Consider the following 22,783-nt stretch of genomic DNA (forward strand, 5'->3'; position numbering starts at 1 on the left):
ATATCCTAAATAAAAAACCTTTTTGGTCTAATTATTTTCTGTTATTATACCTCTTTCCTGGCATATCTAATATAAAGGAAATTATAGTGAGATTATGATTTTAATCTGGATTGCCTTCAGCACATTATTCCGAATATTCTCTCTCACATTAAGTTAACTATGTTGTTGAGGAAAAAAAAATTTTAAAAGGTGAAATCAATAGACCATATAAATATTTTTTCACTAAAGGGAAAGAATAAGGAAGTGTAAAATTTCATACCTTAACCGCTTCTACATTGAATTATGAACATAAGCAAAAGAATTATTTCAAGGTAAGTTTACTCCATTTGTTATATATTTGTGTCCAATACCCAGAACTCAATTTTAACCTAAAGGCAATTTATATTTGTTACCTAGTTTGAAAAAGGAAGAAGCCTAATTACCTTCAAGTAGTATGCATCTACTATTTCTCCTGATGCTGATCATACTCCATCTACTCCACCAAAAGTTCCATCTCTTAACTAGTAATTACAGTTCTTAAAATTCATCTTTCATGTACTATAGTATTCCAAGGAAGGGACAAGCTGATGTTCTTTTTAAATATAGCTGAAAGAGCTGCAATCCATCATTTCGGAATACTGCTGACATGTATTTATTGGAAATAACACATCATTCTTTGTGCAGGAAAGTAGAGCTGAACTGGGCTTTTGCTCTGCTGTTTTCCCCAATACAACAGGAAACAGTGATTTCCCATTTAATGTCAAGAATGTTCATTCTCTCTGACATGGCTGGGTGGTAGAGCAGAGATAACATGTCCCTGGTCCAATTAGTGTCAGTGCTGTGATTACATCTCGCCTCTTTTATTTTCAGTGTTCAAACATGCTTGATTCCACTGAGGCTGCTGAAAATCTTGAGTACCAAAACACAGCTTGCTCTCTTCTTTAAGAAACAATATCAAGGTGGACAGACAGGTAATGTGACTGCACCATCTCCTCAGGCAATTCACAATGTTTCATCTGATCCTGGCAAGGGGGCAAAGAAGACAGCAAGACACAGACTCATCCCATGGGGAAATTGGGATGGAAATGTCGCAACTTCAAAAGCGCCTTTTCACCTTTTTCTGGGTAAATCAGGAATGAATTGAATGGTCCTATGACATCCTTAGGTTCTCCATAGGACATAGCAAAGATATTTTCTTTTGATAGCTTAGGTTCATACTAAAAAGGCATCCAATCCATTATCTCTACCTCTGATGACCTGCTCTTGTTCCTTAGGGGATCTGGTACAGTGTAATTGGGGACATCTAGCATTTAAATTAAATCAATTTCATAGCTCTCACATTTCTACCTATTCCCCAAATTGTTTTCATTGAATATGAGGGATGAATTATTTAGACTTGTACTAGTTTTACTTTGACTGAGTATAGCACTTTTTTGAAAAATCCTCATGTGCATTCACAATGCAAATTCCCTCCTGCCTTATAAGTGGTATTATGATGATTTTCAGAGTAAAATGATCTTGACTCAATTGTTCATTGAGTCAGTGATATGTAATAATAGTAATTAGGCAAATTTCTTGATATCATATTTATAAAATATAGAATTGGTTATAATTATGCAGCATTACATTGGATACATTTATACCAATTATTACCCATTATTAAATGACGTTCCCCTCAGACAATGGTAAAATTGCTCTGAGGAAGATGTGTATGCTTTTACTATCATCCAATTCTTTACTTTCCTTTTCCATTTTTTAAAAAAAATTCTTTCCCCCTTTATTGAGGGAAATAATGTTTGCTACTGCTTCTATTTTCTTTCTTCTACTTAAATGTAACATGTGGTGTGCTATCTTTCGGAGAATAATGTGATTTGAGTAAGTTTATGTCTTTCCATATCTTATAAATAATTTTAAAAATGGCAGGTTGTTGAGGGAGGATAAGAATGAGCACAAAAAGAATGCACTGCAATGTATAGGAGAGCTTGGGTACTCCTTCAAGGACAGTTTGGGTAGTCTTTATTCATTCCTCCAATAGGATTAGAGCTACATGACCTTTGACGCTTCTTTCAACCCTTGGACACTATGGTTTCAAGTTCCAATGCTAATTTTAAACTCAAAGTGGTAGTATGTTAAAAAAAATATATAACATGAAACATCATAAGGCCAGCCAGAAATACAATGTATCAGAGACACCATGCTATCTTGCAAAGATGGAAACAATTAAAACAGATGTTTACGTTCTAACTATGAAGAAACCATTTATTAAAGATCTTTAATGAAGTAGAACAAATGTAGAATTCATGTAGTCAGAGGAGATGCAGATAGCAATAGATAAAAATCATTAGGTTGGAAGTTTAGGAAATCATAGGTATTGCGGGAAAATAGTATGATATAATGAAAAGACCACTGATTTTGAAATCAGAAAACCCAAACATCCAGCCCTATTTTCCACTTATTGTGCAAACTTGAACATTATTTTGCATTTCTGTTCATTTTTCCATGCAAAAAAGAAAAAAGTCACGGGACTAGATTAGCATTCTTTATCTGGTGGATAGAATTTAAGAGATCCTTAAAGTTGGACAAGAACAAATACATCTTTATTTTCACTAAACTACACTGAAATATGTCATTTCCTTCAAAAAATTAAGAATATAATATAAACCTAAGGACCCCAGCTTCTGGGATAAGAACTCACTGTTCGACAAAAATTGCTGGGAAAACTGGATAACAGTGTGGCAGAAATTAGGCATAGACCCATGCCTGACACCATACACAAGAATAAAGTCCAAATGGGTACATGATTTAGGTATAAAGACTGATACCATGAATAAACTGGAGAAGCAAGAAATAGTGTATTTATCAAATTTATGGAGAAGGGAAGAATTTACTAAAGAAGAGATAGAAAGCACTATGAAATACAAGATGGATAATTTTGATTACGTTAAACTGAGAAGTTTTTGCACAACCAAACCCAATGCAACCAAAATTCAGAGGGATGTAATAAATTGGGAAAGAATTTTTACGGCTAAGCTCGGGGATAAAGGCCTCATTTCTAGAATATATAGAGAACTGACTGAAATGTATAACCGTACAAGTCAGGACGAAATTAAAGATATTTATAATCATATGAAAAAATACTCTAAATCACTATTGATTAGAGAGATGCAAATCAAAACAACTCTGAGGTACCACATCACACCTATAAGATTGGCAAACATGACAGAACAAGAAAATGATAAATGCTGGAGAGGATGTGGGAGAGTTGGAACACGAATTCATTGTTGGTGGAGCTGTGAGCTCATCCAACCATTCTGGAGAGCAATTTGGAACTATGCCCAAAGGGCTACAAAAATGTTCATACCCTTTGACCCAGCAATATCGCTACTAGGACTGTATCCCCAAGAGATCATAAAAATAGGAAAGGGTCCCACATGTACAAAAATATTTATAGCAGCACTCTTTGTAGTTGCCAAAAACTGGAAGTCAAGGGGATGCCCATCAATTGGGGAATGGCTGAATAAATTATGGTATATGAATGTAATGGAGTACTATTGTGCCATAAGAAATGATGAACAAGAAGACTTCAGAGAGACCTGGAAAGACTTATATGATCTGATGCTGAGTGAAAGGAGCAGAACCAGGAGAACTTTGTGCACAGCAACGACCACAGTGTGCGAGAGTTTTTTCTGTAGACTTGGAATTTCGTAATAACGCAAGAACTTATTAAAAAAAAATCCCACTGGTGGTTCTCTAAGGCAAAATGCCTTCCACACTCAGAGAAAGAAATATGGAAGTCATTCACAGAATGTAGCAGATCATGTTTGTGTGTGTGTGTGTTTTTGTGTATCATGTTTTGATTTGTTCTATGATTTCTTCCATTTATTTTAGTTCGACTACATAGCATGAGTATAGTGAAAACATACTCAGTAGGAAAGTATTTGTAGAACCTATACAGAATTGTATGCTGTCGTGGGGCGGGAGGGGGGTACTGGGGGGTATGTGTAAGGGAGATAAAATCTTAATTTTATGGCAATGATTGTAAAACATTAAAAAATAATAATAAAATTAAATTTAAAAAAATTAAGAATATAATTCTGGAAGGGGCATATAGGTTTCCCTAGGCTGCCAAATGTTGCCATTGTTCAGTCATTTTCAGTCATGTGCAACTCTTCCAGGCTCCAGTTGTTTTTCTGTTTTTTGTTTTGTTTTTTGGCAGAGATCCTGGAGTGATCTGCCATTTCCTTCTCTAAACCTTTTTTACAGATGTGGAAATGGAAGCAAAAGAGGTTAAGTGACTTACTCAGAGGCACATTGTTGGTAAGTGTCTGAGGCTGGATTTGAACTCAGGAAGGTGAGTCTTCCTGATTCCAGGCCCTGTGCTCTATCCACTGCACCACATAGCTGTCCCAGCTTGCCAAAGCATCCATGAAAGAAAGAAAGGTGCTGAACCCCTAACCTAGATGATTCACAAGGTCTAATATCCTATTACTAATGTACATTGACAAAAAAATCAAGGCCTGTAATGGTCAGTGTGTTATATGTTATAATGTGCTTTTCTTATGGTAAAATATTTTATCTACATATATTGGACTGCACTGGAAAACTCATTGTACCTGATGGGATTATGGCAAGATTATTATGATTATCTACTTAGTCAAATGGGCTAATGTTGATAAAATACAAGTTTATTTTGACATACCATCCAATTACAGTATTCATGAAAAAGGCAGAAAATCTGTCATCATAAAAACATTGGGGAATAGAAAAATGGATGTCATAGTAATGTTGGCAATGGGAGCAGATGTTATGAAATTGCCAATGAATGTGACAGTGAAGGGTAAAACAATGCTGAAGCAACAGCTGCCTATTGGAATAATTGTTAGATGTCAAAACCAAGGATTTATATCTACACATTTTAGTGAAAGATTGACTAAATGCCATTTGGAATCAGAGACCAGGTGTTCTGTAGAAAAGAAAGCTGTTTGTCTTGTAAGCAGAAAAGGGGCATTTGACACTAGAAGTGATGCTGAACTTGTATAAAGTCATAAAAACTGGAGGGCTTAGATACAAGAGGGTCAAGTCTTTTACTCCAGGGGCAATTAAAAATCTTAAAACTCAGAATAGGTCTTGGCAGGAAATCATGTCTAAACTCCAACTGGCATTTTTTAAGCCTAGAGGAACATTGCTGAAAGAAGATAAAAGGTTTTAAGGATGCCTGAAACCTTCCTGAGAAGTGAAGAATGCCTATCTGTCCAAAGATAAAACCTGCACATGTGATTCATGAAGGTAGAAGCCAAATCTTTTGAGGATGCTGTTTGATTAAGGTAGGAGAAGACAATCTCCATTCTGAATGTGATTGTGGTCAGTTTAGTTTATTTAACTTGGAATTGTGTTATTATGACTTATAGACACCTCAGGAAATCTTTTGTCTCCCTCCTTCCCTGTTCTATAAGGCACAGTTAAGGTTCAGGAGACCAAGAAACCTTGGAAGACGAGACACTTATAAGTGAAACTAGGTTAAATAGAGAGTAGACCAATTCCATTCCATTATATTCAACAAACCCTTATGAAGTGCCTTCTAGGTGCCAGTAGTGGGGTAAGTGAGAGGCAGGTAAGGATAAAAACAATGAGCTTCCATTCTCTTCAGCCACTTGTCACCAGGGTAATAAATGCCTCTTTGATCTACTTTAAGGGCCACTGTCTTCTCATGAAGAACAAAGGGGTTAAACATCATAGGTATTTAACCTGGGAAATACAAAGTACTTTATCTAACCATTTTATCACCAGCAGAACCATCTCTATTCCTTTTTGCCTAATGTAGGGCTTTGACTCTTTCATTGACTTGTGAGAACTCAATAAAATCACTATCATTATCTGTTGCCTTTTACTTAGGGTGGCCTGGGAATGGTTCATGGATACTGTGTTTAAACTAATCTGAATTTACAGGAGCCCTATAAACTTTGAGAACTATAGCTGAAAAAAGGAGAATACAGTTTCTGTATTTGATTTGGAAACCATGAAGGCCAGGTTCTGCTTTCTGGGCTGGCAAATGTAACAAAAATATTCAACTCTTAATTAGCAACATTCATACCAACTTTCCTAATTTGTCCCTGCTTAGTTTAGTGATAATTTTACATTTTCTTGCTATGAGCAAAACCATAACTCCCACAGAAAGGAAGCATTAACCTAGTTGTAACACTACAGTTTGTATCATATGTTGAGGAAATGCATTTTTCATTGGTCAAAGAGAACATTCTTAGAATTTGTTTTGGGAAGACTGACTACAATTGTACTCCAATGGTTATCTGGGTTTTCTGACATCTGTAGTATCATTTTCTCAGAAATAGTTTATACTGCAATGCTTGTGATTATCAAAGCACACATTTAATTTTTCAGACAGCAGAAATAGGGTGGGGCATTAGGTGCTATTCTTCTCAACATTCCCCTAAGTAATTTGAATTATATGGTGAAAATAGCTCAATGCTACATACAAATACATAATTTATAATGAAAATATTAAAAATATCATGGCAGATGTCTTGCCCTGCAATGGAATTAGAGAAAACTGTGAAAAGATAGGTATTTGCACAAGTAGTTTGTGCAGCTTTGCTAAAGAAGTTTATAGAACTCCAAGATCCTAACGTACAGAAGGGTGAATCATGATTCAAAGCTGATAAGAAGTCTCTTCGTCACATGATATCCTATTGGTAGGGAATTTAGGGGTGTTCTCAACAAAATATTTAATCTATTGTCAGCAGTGGCAATCTTATTGGATAGATAAACCAAATTCCATGTTCTGTAAAAGACTATTTCAAAAAGTAGTGAGCCTAGAAGCCCCCAAAGTTCCAGAGGTTTCTGAAAAATCTTCCTTGCTGGTTCCCATGAGGACTTGGCTCTGAGAAGTGATCAGTTCTGTGAGAGATTTGCACCAGTATTTATTTTACACACCACCTTTTATGTCTACAGGTTATTTCCCTCATGACCCTGTCTCTGAAGTGGCACTTTGACTTCTACAGGACAAGCAAATTATGTCTAATGAAGAGACCCAAAGTGTAAAAAACTGAAAATTGCAATTGGTAACAAGATAATAAGGTATAAAAGAAGGGAAGGAATGGATTTCAAATAAATCATTAGGAAAAAGTTTGTATCCTAATGGCTTATTGATTGGGGTGGGTGAGTAGATTTGTGCTTTTTTTCAGTGTGAGAAGTTCCCCTCTCTATTAGAGTATGGAAACTCTAATGATACTGACAAGCAAATTCCCTATTCTTACAGTATTACCTGATAATTAAATGACTTATGTGGCATCTGTCAATGTCTGTTTCTATGACTGCTTCTCTGTCACACATATGTGGACATTTACACATGCCTATGTTTTGCACATAGATATTGTTTTAAATCCTACCCTAATTTTTTAAGGTTATCTTCATTTCAGATTAAGATAGACGATATTAGATTATAATAACCTACTTCTAGATGGGCACTGTTTAAAATGTACTTCTGTAGAATAATTTCATTCTTTTTTATTTATACTATTGTTTCTAAATGTGAATAGGTGGGATTAGGTTCTATTTAGGGGTTAGACCATTTAATATGTATATGGGGGTGATGGTGGTGACAAATCTTTTGAAGCTCTTTTTTATGTATTTTTAAATATATCTAGGTAGTAATAAAACTAAAAGAATTGAGCAGAATTGAACATAGCCTTGCTAGCTTTGGAAATTTATGAGCGAAAATGCTTTTTTTATAAGGTCCTTCTGGCATGCCTTTGGATTTGGGTCAAGAGAGAACAGTATTATTGTGAATCTTTGCTCAAGAGTAATTAATACTCAAGCATTATGACTATTTTGAGGAGAAAAAGATTTTTGAAATCTATCACTAATACAATCTTGATTTTAAAAACCTGATCTGCCAGAAAACCTAACTGAGACAATCAAATGTGGCACTGGCACATTGTTTACATCTTGGATAGCGTGTAAGTATGAACATATATTTGCAAAATTAGAGAAATGCTGCAGCAGAAACTGAATTGCTTATTACGGTGCTACCTTTCTTCAGATACAGCAGACATGAAGTGCTATATGTTCTAACTCAGATGCGCGCTCTCAAGTTAAGGAGGTATTTGTTCACTTTAAATATCATTTAAGGTCCTTTTGCTCACAGCACCAACTCCATAAGAGGATGACATAGGCTAGGCAGAGCTTTACTTTCCTTTGGAGAATAAACATTTCTACCTCTTGGAATCACTAGCCTTTTCCAAAGCTCAGATCAAGTGCTATCTCTTCCAAGACATATTTTCTGATCCCCCTTAGCTGTTGCCACATGTTCAAATAACCTGGTATTGATTTTGTACATATGCTGTATTTACTTTTGGGCAAACAAATTGGTTCTTCCAATAGAATGGAATCTCTTTAAAGGCAGGGGCTCTTTAATTTTTCTCTCTGTATTAAGTGTGCCACCACACAGCAGACCTTTTATATATGCATGATCATTGATTAAATAAATATAAGGTTAGCTGTGACTTTCTGAAAAAGAAATCACAGCTCCTCATTATTTCTGTTATAATGTTAATATTAAAATATAGCCTTTTGTTTCCACACCTGCTACCACCCACTGAAGGTGAAAACATGTTGGTGTCACGTAACATTCTAACCTGTTGTGAATCTTAGTCAAGTCCCATCATATATCTGGTCTTCAGTTTCATTTATTAAATGAGAGGCCTGGATCACTCCAAGATGATCTTTAGCCCTAAAAACCTATGGTTCAAATTTGCTGTAGTTCCAGGAAGTATCTGATTATTGTATAACTAAATGCGACTATCCTGAAAATACAAAGTACATTTTGTTGTTATTTTATTATCCATTTGGGTAAAATGAATTTCTATGATATGGTACATCAGATCATGCATTATACACACACACACACACACACAGAGATTAATACTCGTGTTAAGCAACATTAAAGGTTATGGTAACATGTATATCTTGTGTATAGTACTAGACGTATAGCAATTTAGGTCAGATACAAGTTGCTTAAAGCACTTTAAAAAGACCACGATGTGTTCAATTATAATTTTAAAAGTAAAAAAAGACTACTCAATATCTAAGTGAGATTCTGTAACCTGGACCATAAGAATCCATAAATACTGGTATTTTGCTGATAGATAAACCATCTTAAATCCAGTGTCAGCACATTTCTTTTTTATGTATTTCTCTTTTTAAATTCAATTTTATTTTCTATTCGAAATTACCTCCCTTCCCTCTCCTTTCTCTTCCTTTTGAGAAGGCAAGAAAAATACAACTATTACAAATATTTATAGTCATGCAAAACTAATTTCCATATCAGCCATGTTCCCTTACAAAAAAAAAGCAAGCAAGAAGAAAAAAATAAAAGAAAATATGTTTCAGTCTATATCCTGAGTGTATCATTTCTCTCTCTAGAGGTCAAAAGCATATTTCATCATGAGTCCTTGGAATTTGTGGTTGGTCACTGTGTTGATCAGAGTTACTAAATCTTTCAAGCTGATTTCCTTCACAATATTGTTCTCACTGTATATATTTTTCTCCTAGTTCTGCTCACTTCACTCTGCATCATTCATATAAATCTTCCCAGAAGCTAAATGGCACAGTAGAGTTCCAAGATGGGATTCAGGGAGACCTAAGTTCAAATTTAATCCCAGCTACTTACTAACCCTAGGTAAGTAGTTTAATCTTTGTATGCCTCAGTTTTGTCCTCTTCAATGGGGATAGTAATAGCACCTATCTCCCAGCGTCGTTCTGAGGATTGAATGAGATAACAAATTTAAAGTACCAAGCACTGTGCTTGGCACATAGTAAGTGCTTTATATGTTAGTTGCAATAGTAAGCTATTATTATCCCAAAATTTTTCTGAAACAATTTATTTTATAATTTTTACAGCATAATAGAACTCACATTCAAATAGCATAACTAATTGTAAGGTTAATATTTATACAGAAGAAAATGTCCATCTAACACCCATATAATACATATCACTTGTTTCTTTATACTCCCATTAGATAGGCTGTATCAGTGGTAGCTGAATAGTAGTTAGCTATCAAATTAGTTTCTATTGGGGAGAGAGAATATGGCTAACATTTAGCCATTTCCCTGTTGATGAGTCTCCCCTATTTCCAATTCTTTGCAATCACAGAAAAGAACTGCTAAAAATACTTTTGTACAAATGGATCTTTTTCCTCTTTGATATATTTCTTTGAGATATGCAGTCCTTTGACTATTTCTTTGAGATATAGGATAAAGGGTCTATTCAGTTTATTACTTTCAGGCATAATTCCAAATCACTAACAATGTTTCTGATGGCTCACACAGAGTCACTGATTTATAAGTAGAAGAGACCTTAGAAGTTACCTAATCTGATCCCTTCATCTAACAGATGAGGAAACTAAGGCTCAGGGAAATGAAATAATTTGCTCAAGGTCATGCAAATACAGTCAGGATTTAAACCCAGGTCTTCCAATGACAGAGCCTGTGCTCTTCCCCACTGTACCACACTGACTCTACTTCCACACCTGGCATATCAGAAGTCCTTGTCAGGCTAGAAAATTCCTCAGCAAATGTATTGTTTATAAAGTTGCATTTCATTTATCTTGAAAAATGGTTTCGCTAATTGAAATTTTTCTCATTTTCTCAAGAAAAATGAGAAAAAAATAATATACACAGATGTCATTTGGATGTGTTTTAGAAGGTCTTTTATTTACATCAGTAGCTAGTCTTCACCTTTCAGCATTCATAGTAATATCCCTCAGCTGCCTCATCCCTTTGCATCAAGAAGGATTTTTAAAAGGTATAATTAAAAGATAGCAGGTTGCAAAGTAATCCAGTGTGTTCCATCCACTGTAGGTTAGTCTACACAAACCAGAAAGATATGTGCTTTCCTTCATTGTGTTCTGCTCAAGGTTGGCGATTTACATAATTTATTTTGCATTGCTTGCTTCTAAGTCAAGTACAATATCCATATTCCTGACTTATCATAAGCAGGGCATGATATATTTTCAATTAAATTGAATGAGAAGGTACCAATGGATTAACACAAATTCATCACTTCTACTGGAAAAATAACTCAAGTTTTGCATGTTCTACAGATAGTTGAATCAGTAGAATCATTTTAATATGCAAAGGACAGCACACTATGCTGTTTTTCAATCAGAGATAACTGATGAAACACCTCCTAAGCCACTGATGCCTCCCACTGTCCTTTGAAATGTCTGGAGGCATAGTAAATATTACCCTCTCCCTAATAGGAATCAACTTAGTAGGCATACATTTCTAGTGGGAATATAAAGAAACAAGTGATATACATTATACATATGGACATTTCCATCTAATGACATTTTTTATCAAGGAACAAATCTTGTCTGCAAGCCACATAGCAGAGTACATCTTCTTTTGACTCTCAAGTCACACCTTTTACATTAAAATTTAAGTTCTTCCCATTTCAACAAACTTGTTTTCCAAAATTACCACTAATAAAAAAGGAAAAAAAAAAAAACTTTGGTCTGTCTGTACTTAACACATCTAGAATGCTGTACAGAAATAGCATTGTCTTCTTTGTTAAAGGGAAGTTCTATAACTTTTCTTGGCATAAACAATATGGTAGGAACTGAAATGGATGGAGCTTGTGATGGGTGGTGAGGGGAAGAGGAAACAGACTGGGTGAGCTGCATTTGAGTTTTATATTTTGATAGGGGAAATTTCGATAATTCTCTTCTACTCTGAAGAGTTTTATTAAGAGGAGGAATAGGGTAGCTGACATTAGTCCTCGAGAGGAGACAGGTTCCTTTGGGAGAGAACACACTTATAACTGACGTTAGGGAGGAAGTATTATGATACTACTAGGTACCAGTGGAAAGAACCATGAATTAGGAGTCAAGACACCAAGATCCCAGATTCAGCTCTATTACTCACCAGCTCTGAGAACTCAAGCAAACTGCTTAACCTCTCTGGGACTCAGCTGATTCATATCTTTAAGTAAAGTCTGACCAGTTGCTCCCTAGCATCATAGGTATATCTAATGTTCTCTTTTGTGCTTCTGTTATCAGAAGATTCATCTGAAGCAACACAGTGGATTTTATCAGTTGATTCAAAGTTTACAAAGGTTCATATAGTGTAATCTCAAAAAAAACAAACAAAAAAAACCCCCACATCTTTATTTTGTGAATAAACTCAAATTCCATTAGCTCTTAGATTAGGATGGCTAGAAACACATGTAAATTGGATATTATTAATAACCTTTGTTCTTACTGTTCACCTTTGAATATCGTTGGAGGAAACAATGAACATTTGTGACTTGAGTCTACTACAAATTCATAAAATCCAAAGTCTATTGAACTGCTGAATGTGTGTCTCTTACTGACTTTCATCCTCATCTCCAACAATGGTTTTTTCAAGGCATTCTTTTCTACCTAACCCATTCCCCCAGTTCCCTACTCAAGGACTTATCCAATTTGTCTATGTTGTCACCAACCCCTTCTTAATTGGTTTCTATCACTACCACTTTATTAAATGATTTCTCTCCTCCTCCAATTTCCTCTTCATTACCAAAACTATTTTCTTTTCTATATACTCATATTTCTTGATTATTTTCTGTGGCCTGTGGCATAGTGCCTTCATTAGTACTAGTTTGTCCTTTGGCTTCCATTACACTGAGTAGAATTACAACTTTTCTTATTAGTCCTTGGATTGTTCCTTCTCTGTCTCTTTAACTGTACCTTTTCAGATGATTTAAATGGGAATATTCTTTGGGGTTCTCTTATAGGCACCTTTTTCTTCTGTCCTATCACCTTTAGTGACAACATCTGTCCCCATGACTTCCATTATCACCTGTGTTTACATAATAAGTCAATTGTTTTATGTCCTATCCCCAAACTCTTCTCAGAGCTAGTTACACAGTTCCTATTTCTACATACCTCTAGCTAGATTTTCAGCTAGAATCTTAAAGTCAGTATGTCTAAAACTGAACACATCATTTTCTCCCTTCCGTTTGCCTTCCTGCAAACTTCTCTTATTTCTGGTAATGTTAGCACTACACTCTCACTCTCTAAGGATCATAACCTTGAAGACATCTTTAACAATTCCCTCCCTCTCATCCCACATGCCTAATTAATTCTTACAATGTTAATTCTACCTTATTCATTTAACTCACATCCCTGTTCATGCCCCTTACCCCTATACTAGTTCAGCTTTTAACACTTCTTGTCTAGGCTGATGATGTAAAAGTTTCCAAACTAGCATTTCTCACTCTAATAAATGTCATTTTTAATTCATTCTCTAATTGCTGGCTGAATAATCTTCCTACTGTGATGTCATCATTTTGCTCAAAAACCTCAGAAGTAGTCTCAGATAAAGTATAAGTTGCAATTCTCGGATTCAAGGCCTTTCACATCTTGGATCCAACCTGACTTCTTCAGAACTGGGACCAGTGGGTAGAAATAGATTCTGGCTTGATATAAAGACTTTCTAACAATTACAGGTTTCCAAAAATAGAATATGATGACTTGAGGAGCAGTTGGTTCCCACTTACCAGAGATTTTGAAAGCAAAGGCTGTATGACCCTTCGTGGGGAGATTGTAAAAGGGATTATTATTTAGTTATGGGTTGGATTTGATGAGTTCTAAGGTTACTTCTAACTCTGACATTCTGTGACTCACGGATGTTACATTCTAGGTCAATTAGATTATTCTCTTTTATTCACTCTTTTCTTTCCCTCTGGGATCCTCATTCTTTGGCTCATACCATGACCTATGCTTGGAATAGGTTCTCATTTCCAACTTTTGAATTCCTTCCTTCCCATAAGGTCCAATACAGATGTTACTCCTCCCAAGAGAGCATCAGTTCTCTATCCCTAAAGTAAATGAATTTCTCTCTCCTCATATTTATCATCACAATTTGAATAAACCTCAACTTTATGGCATTTTTAGTCTCACATATCTATGGGATATTATAGGTAGATCCAATATAAATAAATAATGGAAAGATTAAACATAATAGATAATTCCCTATATTTTTGATTCTGTGAACAATCATTATCAGCAACATGATTTAACACTTTTATCTTCTTCTACATTTCTCAACATTTAAATTAATTCTAAGCCTAAAACTATAGCTCCCAAGGTAACTTTATGAATATAGTGTTGCTCTGTTTTTTAATGGTATGGATTATTAAAGGAATCTACAGGGAACTTTGGAGATAAGAACCATCATTGAACCCATGGGAAAATGAGACAAGAGACTCATTTTCTTTGTCACCACCAATCAATTGCAGAAAACTGCCACCATCAATCAAGAAAGCCCAAGAGAACTCCTGGAATAGAAGCACCAATGTCCCTCTCCCACTCCAGATCATTGATTCTGAATATATCCAGCAAGATATGACATGACAGTGTTACTGCCTCTGCCTTATCAGCTGCTGCTGCTACTGAAGATTCACTCACCACCAAAGTCCTTGGCAGAATCAAATGGTTCCATACTAGAAATTGATATGAATAGCAATAGAAATAACATTAAAAATAATACCTCATCATTCTATTTGGTGTTGTACCCTAAGGGCAATGGAGCCTTTCCATCTCAAAACATCTTGAGAGCAGGAACTATCAGTTTTCTACTTTTAACTACAGTGCTTAGCAGAGTACCCTCAGGTCCCCACCCCCAACAGGTCAGCATCATAGCAGTTACCAAACCAGAACTTCTTGGATTTCTTTTACAGCACATCTCCAGATGAAGACAGGCAAACGAAAGTATGTGAGCATGAAGTGGGCAGTAAGATAAGCACACCATGAGCTGATTTAGTAGGATTCAGATTTTCAAAGAGAGATAAGACAAATAAATTTGAGTACAATGGTTGTTTGAGCTTAGGAAATAGTGAGATCCGCACACATTTAAGGAGTTCTGAAGATATCAATGACTGTCCTAGTACTTACTGGACATGTTGAGATACTCTGCTCCCACTGGCTCATGCTCAAGCTCTCTTCCAAGGTCGTACATTTCTTCATCACTACATCCCAGCCACAGTAAGGATCCTGAGCTCCAATACAAGCACTGCAAATACAAGTCCCACAGGTCAACAAAAGGGCACTGTGGCCTATTCCATGTAATGCTAACTACAGTTTTGGTCCTACCTGTCGTGAGCAAGAAAAGGAACAATGTAAGGTTATTTAAACACAAAAGTGTTGCAAAAATAAAAATTGGTCGAACATTTATTTTGCATATTAGAGATGAAGACTGGAAGGATAACTAATTACTAGATGAAAAAATCAAGCAGTCATTGCATTTACAAATGTGACATTTACCACTATGTAGGGAAATATTTAGGAGACTGAACAAAGTCATGAAAATTCACATTTTATATATTTTTATATTTTATGAAGCAAGTTCTTCACAATAATTTTGTGGGAGAGGCAACAACAGTACTTCTATTCTCATTTTATAGATGAGGCTGCTGAAGGGTAAAGAGTCTAATCCATGAGTACCTTCTCATCCAATGTAATTGAACATAAATCATACTATATTGCTATTAAGTTGGAGATATGAATAACACACTTGACTTAGAAGCTAGTAAAACAAAGGAAGTATGTGGCCAAGGTAACACTAATAGCGCTTCAGGCAGAATTTATCTGAGTCTAAGTTCAATGCTACTTCAGCTATCTCATCAAATAATCTGGATGTTTCAGCTCACACGTTATCACAGCTACAGTCAGTGTTTTGCAATTAGCAGAATATAAAGTCGACCTTTTTTCTGAATTACAGGTAATAGGAAAATATTTGTGAGATACAGCATAATCACAACTTATGTTTAGATACACATACATATATGTATTAACATATTTACATTCACTGACAGGGGGACAATTTTCAACAGGTAAGAATCATTTCAACTTGCTATGTCTTTGTTTACTCATCCATAAAATGAGCACATGAACAGATGATCACTTCCAGCTTTAGAATACAGTACTTCTACATGGGAATTTTTTTTATAAATTTACAGATTCTTAAAGTATATTTTTAAGGACAGTATAATAATGCCTTTCATGTAGTATACATGTTCTGAAATATATAAATTGTTTTCCCTAAGCTGTAAAATCATATTAAACTGATTATAAAGTGTGAATAATTCATTTAATCTCTGTCTAAATGAAAGATTTCATACACAAAAATGAATATTTTGCATGAAGGTCTCTCATACTATTTACCAAACGAAAGAAAGAAAAATAAGAGATGAACAGCAAGGCAAAGATAGATATAAAAAGAAGCAGTAACAAAGTGATAGTTTAAGGCAGTCAGTATACTCTTTCTTCAAGCCATAACCACTAGGAAAGAATTTTTAAATTTTAGACTCTTGCCCATACCCAGACTAGAGTTTTTCACAGAACAAGAAATACAAATAATCTGCTTTATAGAGAACACATCCAAAGATTTCCCTGTTCAGCCAGACTATTTTATTATGCAAGTCAGTTTTGTGAGCAGGGGCTCTGTAGCACTCTCCCACATTCAGGTGAAATAACATTGTAGAGTTCAAGATAGAACCAGTCCCCTCTGGTATATGGCAGATAGCCCACAAAAACAACATGTTGATTTGGTGAGAATGACTGGTCTTGTATTAGAAGTGCTTTTTCTGGTTCCTTTCCATGTTACCATTATGTTCTATATTTGAATAACTGAATACTGTTAGTTGGGAAGGAGAGGAGCAATTGTCAACATATTTGCAATTTTTCTATCATGTCGTTGCTTAGAAATTACCATTCAGTAGTATTTATCTACTCGTGTACCTTAGAAAAACAATCCCCAAGGGAGAAAAAATTAAACTCTCAAACTACAAAAGGAAAATGAAAAAAATATGCAACAATATCTAGGAACTAAGTGGAAGAAAGGATGAGGAAGGTACTACTGTACAAGTCCTTTCTGTAAAGGATCCAGAACATTTATTTTCACTAATCACTTTACTACAGAGAAAGTTGTCATAAATTCCTTTTTATTTTTAAATGTTTAGGTCCCAAGTCATTACTAAAGCAAATATAGTCTCTTCACCACATAAAAATAGAAATTCGTTACAACACTAGTCTATTTGTATTTGTGAAAGCCTCTCCAATATGACATATAGTGCAGCTTACAAAGGACTAAACTAGTCCTGCTTTGAGCTCGCCTGGCAAGATGCTACTATGTACATTGGTCTCTGAATTATAATAACAGTTTGTATTCAATTTCATGACTGCCATGAGGAAGAACAAGAAAAGAACTTAGAGTATATTGAGCTCAACCCCCTCCTTTTGTAGGTGGGGAACAGGAAGGTTGTACAGGATTAGAAGCATCAGAAGCAAGATTTTGAACCCAGGTCCTCTGATTCTGAAACCAGGGCTCTTTTCCAAGTACAATGCTTTCTCCAAAGATTTGATTTGATCAAACACATTTTTGCATTATCCCTGTTTTAACTCCCTAGGAAAATCATATTAGATTTGGCATGACATAATGTGCCACCTAGATGGATAGGCCTGAAGTGAGGAAGACTCATCTTCCTGAGTTCAAATCTAGTATCAAGATACTTACTAGCTGTGTGACTCTGGACAAGTCACTTTTAACCCTGTTTGCCTTAGTTTCCTCAACTATAAAATGAGCTGGAGAAGGAAATAGCAAACCACTCCAGTATCTTTGACAAGGAAATCCAAAATGTGATCACAAAGGGGCAGACAATGACTGAACCACAATAATTTAAGATGCTGTTTTCAAAGTAAAGCAAAAGATCTATACATTATTGATTATATATATGTATATATATATATACATATATATAAACAGAATTCTTATATAAATTTTCTGAAAACGTCAACTTCCATATGAATGTTGGGATAAACACAACAAAGCTATGAAAAGTTATGTGAATTGGTTTTCATTCATTGGTTATTTTATATATATATATATATGGAGAGAGAGAGAGAGAGAGAGAGAGAGAGAGAGAGAGAGAGAGCTACTAGAAAGAATAAAACTCCTTCAGAAAATTGGGAAACAAAATCTTCAAACTCACTTCTCTTTCCGCTGTATCTCATTCCACTTGCCCCTACAGTTTAAACAGCTTTCAACAGCACCAAAACGATATTTTAATGTTAACTATGAAAATATTGTACAGTATTTTTAATGAATGATTGCCTGCAATAACATTACTCTCTTCCTATAATGCCAATTATGCTTCAGAATGTTCTTAAGTTTCCAATTAAAGGGAAAAAATGTATTATTCTTTGTGCCAAGGATGTGTGTATGAAGTATATGTATATATTTGCATATGTATATACCATCTATATATTATATAGAATGCATGTATATATCTTGAAATAATGAAAATATGTTTTGGTAGTAGTGAAGTACTTTTAACATATATTATTATTTATGACAAAGTACCTGGTTATTGCCATCTTCCATTATAATATATTAGTTTTGGAAGCCAGGACATTTCTATGATGAAATGTGGAAAATTATGACCTTCTTGATAGCCCTCTCACAGGATTCATAGATATAAGTTCTTTTTGTACCACTTTCATATTTATATAGAAATTTAAAATATCTTTTGGGTGGGAATTCCCAAGGATTTTCTAGTTTAATATGATATTCTGGTAAATATTGGATATATTTGAGTAGAGAGGATGTTTGTAGTTGGAAACTTATTGTGGGTTGAGTTTTAAAGTAGCAATTTTGTTCATATATGCATATGGATTTTATTTATCTCTTTTGAATTACAAAATTCTATTGTTTGTGGACCTAATATAAATTATTTGAGCGAAGTAAATGAACAGATAAAACAAAGATATGTACTTTCACCTGGATTTTTGCACTGTTTCTGGAAATCTGGAAATAATTACAGATTCATTCTCCATCCATGCTTGGGGTGGGGGCTACCCATAGAATTCCTAGTAGGAATACTCACATCAATAAGATCACAGACTTACTGGTATACTGGGAATATTAGGGTACAAACTCATCGCCATTTATCCCAAGGAATACTGGGTTAGCACTGACTTTAGTTCTGATTTGTTTTTGTCATGAGTGTTAAAATATTCATCAGAAATTGTGAATGTTGAACATAGTAACATAATTGTTAAACAATGTTTAACACAAATTTTTAAAATAATGATTATTTAATGATTTGTTTTTAATAAGGTTATGCTCTGGTCTCTGTCACTACTATGAAATTGTTTTAAAAATAAAGTTCCTTTTCATCAGTCAGCCAGTTACATGTGCCAAACAGTGTGCTAAGTGCTAAGCATACCAAAAAAAAGAGGCAAAAACAGACAAGGTCCTCAAAAAGCTCACTTTTTAAATGTAGGTGACAACTTGTGATAACTAAACACATACATGACATCTACAGAGTAGATGAAAGCAAAATGTAACTAAGGAAGGAACTGGCATAGTATATGTGAGGGGAGAGACGGACTAAAAATTAGTTGAGATTTGAACAGTCTTAAAGGAAGTCAGAGAAACAAATAAAGGTGAAGACAAAGAGGATTTGAGGAGCTTTAAATGACAAAGAGTCATTTTTGTATTCATTCTGAGAATTAATAAAGAGCCCTGAAAATTTCTTGAGCAGGGGGTTTGGCATGTGTTTGGTGAATGAATTGATGAATGAATAGGAGATATTATAAAAATTGCTGTGTTTTCAGTCCTTTTAATATAAGGTAATAAGCAAGTACATAACAAAATAGCCTACAAAAAGATCCACACAAGCTGGCAGTTTGAAAGTTAGCAGGATGAAATGTTTCCCTGCTGGCTGGCTCTTTCAGTACTTTCATTAAATTATAATCAAGAAACACAGGAAATGGTCTGAGTCATTTGATTTAAAGTGGATTCAGAATAAATACAGCATTTTCTTTCTACATATCAATGCCATTATAGACATCATTCAGAAAATGTGCTGTGGAAACCCAAATGGAACAGGTGCCATATGGAAGCATGCTGGTCGACTGACTATACTTAGCTTATATATTACAATGAATTTAAACTTTTCAAAAAAAGAAGTCAGATACATTCAAGTTACATGAGCGTACTTGAAGTGTTTACATTTGGTTTTTGTTTGTTTGCTTAATCTAGATTTAATTTTAGGAACATCTTCACTATAAGTCAATGCTTGCAGAAAAAAAAAATCCTTTGTGGATACTTGGTGCTAGAATAATGACTATACAGAAAGAAAGGAGAGAAGAAGGAAGAAAGAAAGGGAACTAGAAAGAGAGGGAGGAAAAGAAGAGAGACAGAAAAAGAAGGTTCTTGAGTCTATGTCACAGGAGGATTGTTTGACAGAAATTAGGATGTTTATCCTGGAGAAGAAAAGACTAGAGAAGGGTAGGAAGAGCTGAAAATTGCAGAGAGGTCTGATTAAACTTGATTTTAGGAGACAAAAATTTCTACCCATTACAACTGTCTAAAAGTAAAAAGAACTGTTATGGGTTACCTCCTATTTGGAGATCTTCGAACAGACAGATGATCACTTACAGGAAAGGTTATAGTGGGAACTGATCTAGTTTAAGAGTTAGAATAAATAATCCCTAATTTCCATTCTAACGCTATAATACTATAAAATATCATGTGCTTTATATAATGTATGATGTTCCTGATACTTACCGAATTGGACTATTGCAAATGCATTTATTTCTCTATTGTAAAATCCATAATTGTGAAGTTTTTTTCATTGAAATTAGGGGACAAAATGTAGTGTGACTTCACTCCTGGGGCTCAACTCTCTGCGTTTTTCTCATCTCCTTGCCAGTAGCAACCTTGTTCTCCACTTCAACTCTTCCCTCCTATCGTGCTCTCTTTCCAGTTTTCCCCTTCTGTGCCCTCTTTCCTCAGTCTCTTTAGAATGTAAGCCCTTTAAGGATAGGTATTTTCTTGATTGGTGATATTTTTGATTCCCAGAACTTAGCAGACATCATAAATAATACATACCTTATTTATCTAATAAATGCATTATCTAATTACCTATTACATGAAGTAGGAATGCTAGCATTGCTAAAATGATATTGACAAATCTAGAACAGACTGTGTTTACTTCAAGTAGTTTGTTTTATCTCTTTGAACAGAGCAAGAGATTAATCAACTCAAAGAACTGTAAATATGGGAACCACCTGCAATTTTCCCCCTCGCATTTTTCTATTGGTAGGAAGCATATGTAAGAGGATAAAACTCAACTGTCAGGATGGCACTTCCCAAGGGTGAGCCAGGAGAAATAAACATGTCTGGGAGTTCAGAGTTCTCATCCACATGACATAAATTCCCTCATCTCAGGCACTATGTTACAGATCTGATCTTGCCTTATTGGAATGACGTTGGCCTCATCCTTCCTGAGCAAACTAGTGCTTATCATGCATTGTAAGGGTGAATGCCCAGGACAATCATTCAAGGTGGATAGGTGGCTGGTCATAGTACAGTTGTGGGATTCTTTTCCCCATCATGTTAAAAAAAAGAAAATAAATGATATGTGCCAAGCAATTTTTTAAACAAATATTATAATAATAATGCAGAAAATGCTGATTGTTCTGTTTATAAAGCCACAATCTCATGGCAATTCTGCTCCTGGCTACTAACATGAACATTTTACAGATATTCAATTCAAAAGGCATTTATTAATCTTTTATTATGGGCAAGTCACAACCTCAATTTGCCTCAGTTTCCTCATCTGTAAAATGGGAATAATAATTGTATCAATCTCACAGAGTTGTTTGGTAAATTAAATGAGATAATTGTAAAGAGCTTAGTGCCTACCACATTAAAAGGGCTATCTAAACGTTAGCTATTCTTACCAATATAAGCCACTGTAGTAAACACTGGACATAGTGGAATAAGATCCCCTTTTCTATATAACAAACATGCTCAAACCATACCTGTAATTTTCAGTTATAGGAGCCACATTTTGGGAAGAATATTAAGGGACCACACAATTGCTAGGAGAGGAAAAAAAATGGATGCTAGAAGGGCATGAGACCATGTGAAATTGGTTAGCTGATAGCATTTAACTTGGAGAGAAAATGTTTTGTTCTGTTTTGTTTTTTTGGGAGGGTGGAGTGGGGATTGTAATGTGTGAAAGGATGGCATATGAAAGAGGGTTTCTATTCCTTCTGTTTGGTCCCAGAGGAGAGAAGAATAATGAGTAAAGGTTGCAGATAATCTGTTTTTGACTGCATCTAGGAAAGACTTCTTAAGCAATTTGCCTATGAATGAGTTGTCTTAGAAAGCTGTATCTTCAAGAAGAGTCTGGATGACTACCTATTAAGAGTCTTCTAGAAATGATTCCTGTTCAACTGGTTAGACTAAATGACCTTTTGGGAGTCAATGACCCCTCCATCTCCCTAAGATCTATGCCCTGAGCTGTAGGGAATAGCTATATAGAAGACAGAGTGATCCAAGGTTAAAGAATTTAGATATTTTCCAGAAGTAAAATGTAGTTTTGGTTTTAAATGACCCTAGGAATTAACCTTAACCTTAGCATCTAATCTTTCTCCTTCCCCAAATACTTTTGTTTTGTAGGATCTATTATGTAGAATCATCACTATAAAGTCCTGAAATATACTCAAATATAATCCTAGAGACTGCTTTTTACATTTAATTTTCAGAAGATATCAATAATGTCATAATCCCTAAGCTTTGAAAGTAAATGTCCTAAAATTGACCCAATTGCTACCTCAGATTCCAATTTATCACATGGAAAACAAACTAGCATTGATGACCCCACCATAAACATCCTATATATGCTATTAGGAAAGTCATTTTACTTTTTTTGGTCCCCTGTTTATCCAACTAT

The 22,783-nt window shown here is 35.0% G+C and overlaps 1 protein-coding gene across 3 annotated transcripts in view; it reads right to left on the reverse strand.

Annotated features, from left to right (window-relative positions):
* The window catches only part of SEMA5A (semaphorin 5A), a 660,701-nt gene that overhangs the window by 110,610 nt on the left and 527,308 nt on the right, over positions 1-22,783 (reverse strand). For all 3 annotated transcript variants that reach the window (XM_072605411.1, XM_072605412.1, XM_072605414.1), the window contains exon 13: positions 14,931-15,048. In XM_072605411.1, coding sequence (XP_072461512.1) covers positions 14,931-15,048 — 118 coding nt within the window. The remainder of the gene's footprint in view (positions 1-14,930; positions 15,049-22,783) is intronic.

Source organism: Notamacropus eugenii, chromosome 4, assembly GCF_028372415.1.
Source record: "Notamacropus eugenii isolate mMacEug1 chromosome 4, mMacEug1.pri_v2, whole genome shotgun sequence".
Taxonomy (NCBI): Eukaryota; Metazoa; Chordata; class Mammalia; order Diprotodontia; family Macropodidae; genus Notamacropus; species Notamacropus eugenii.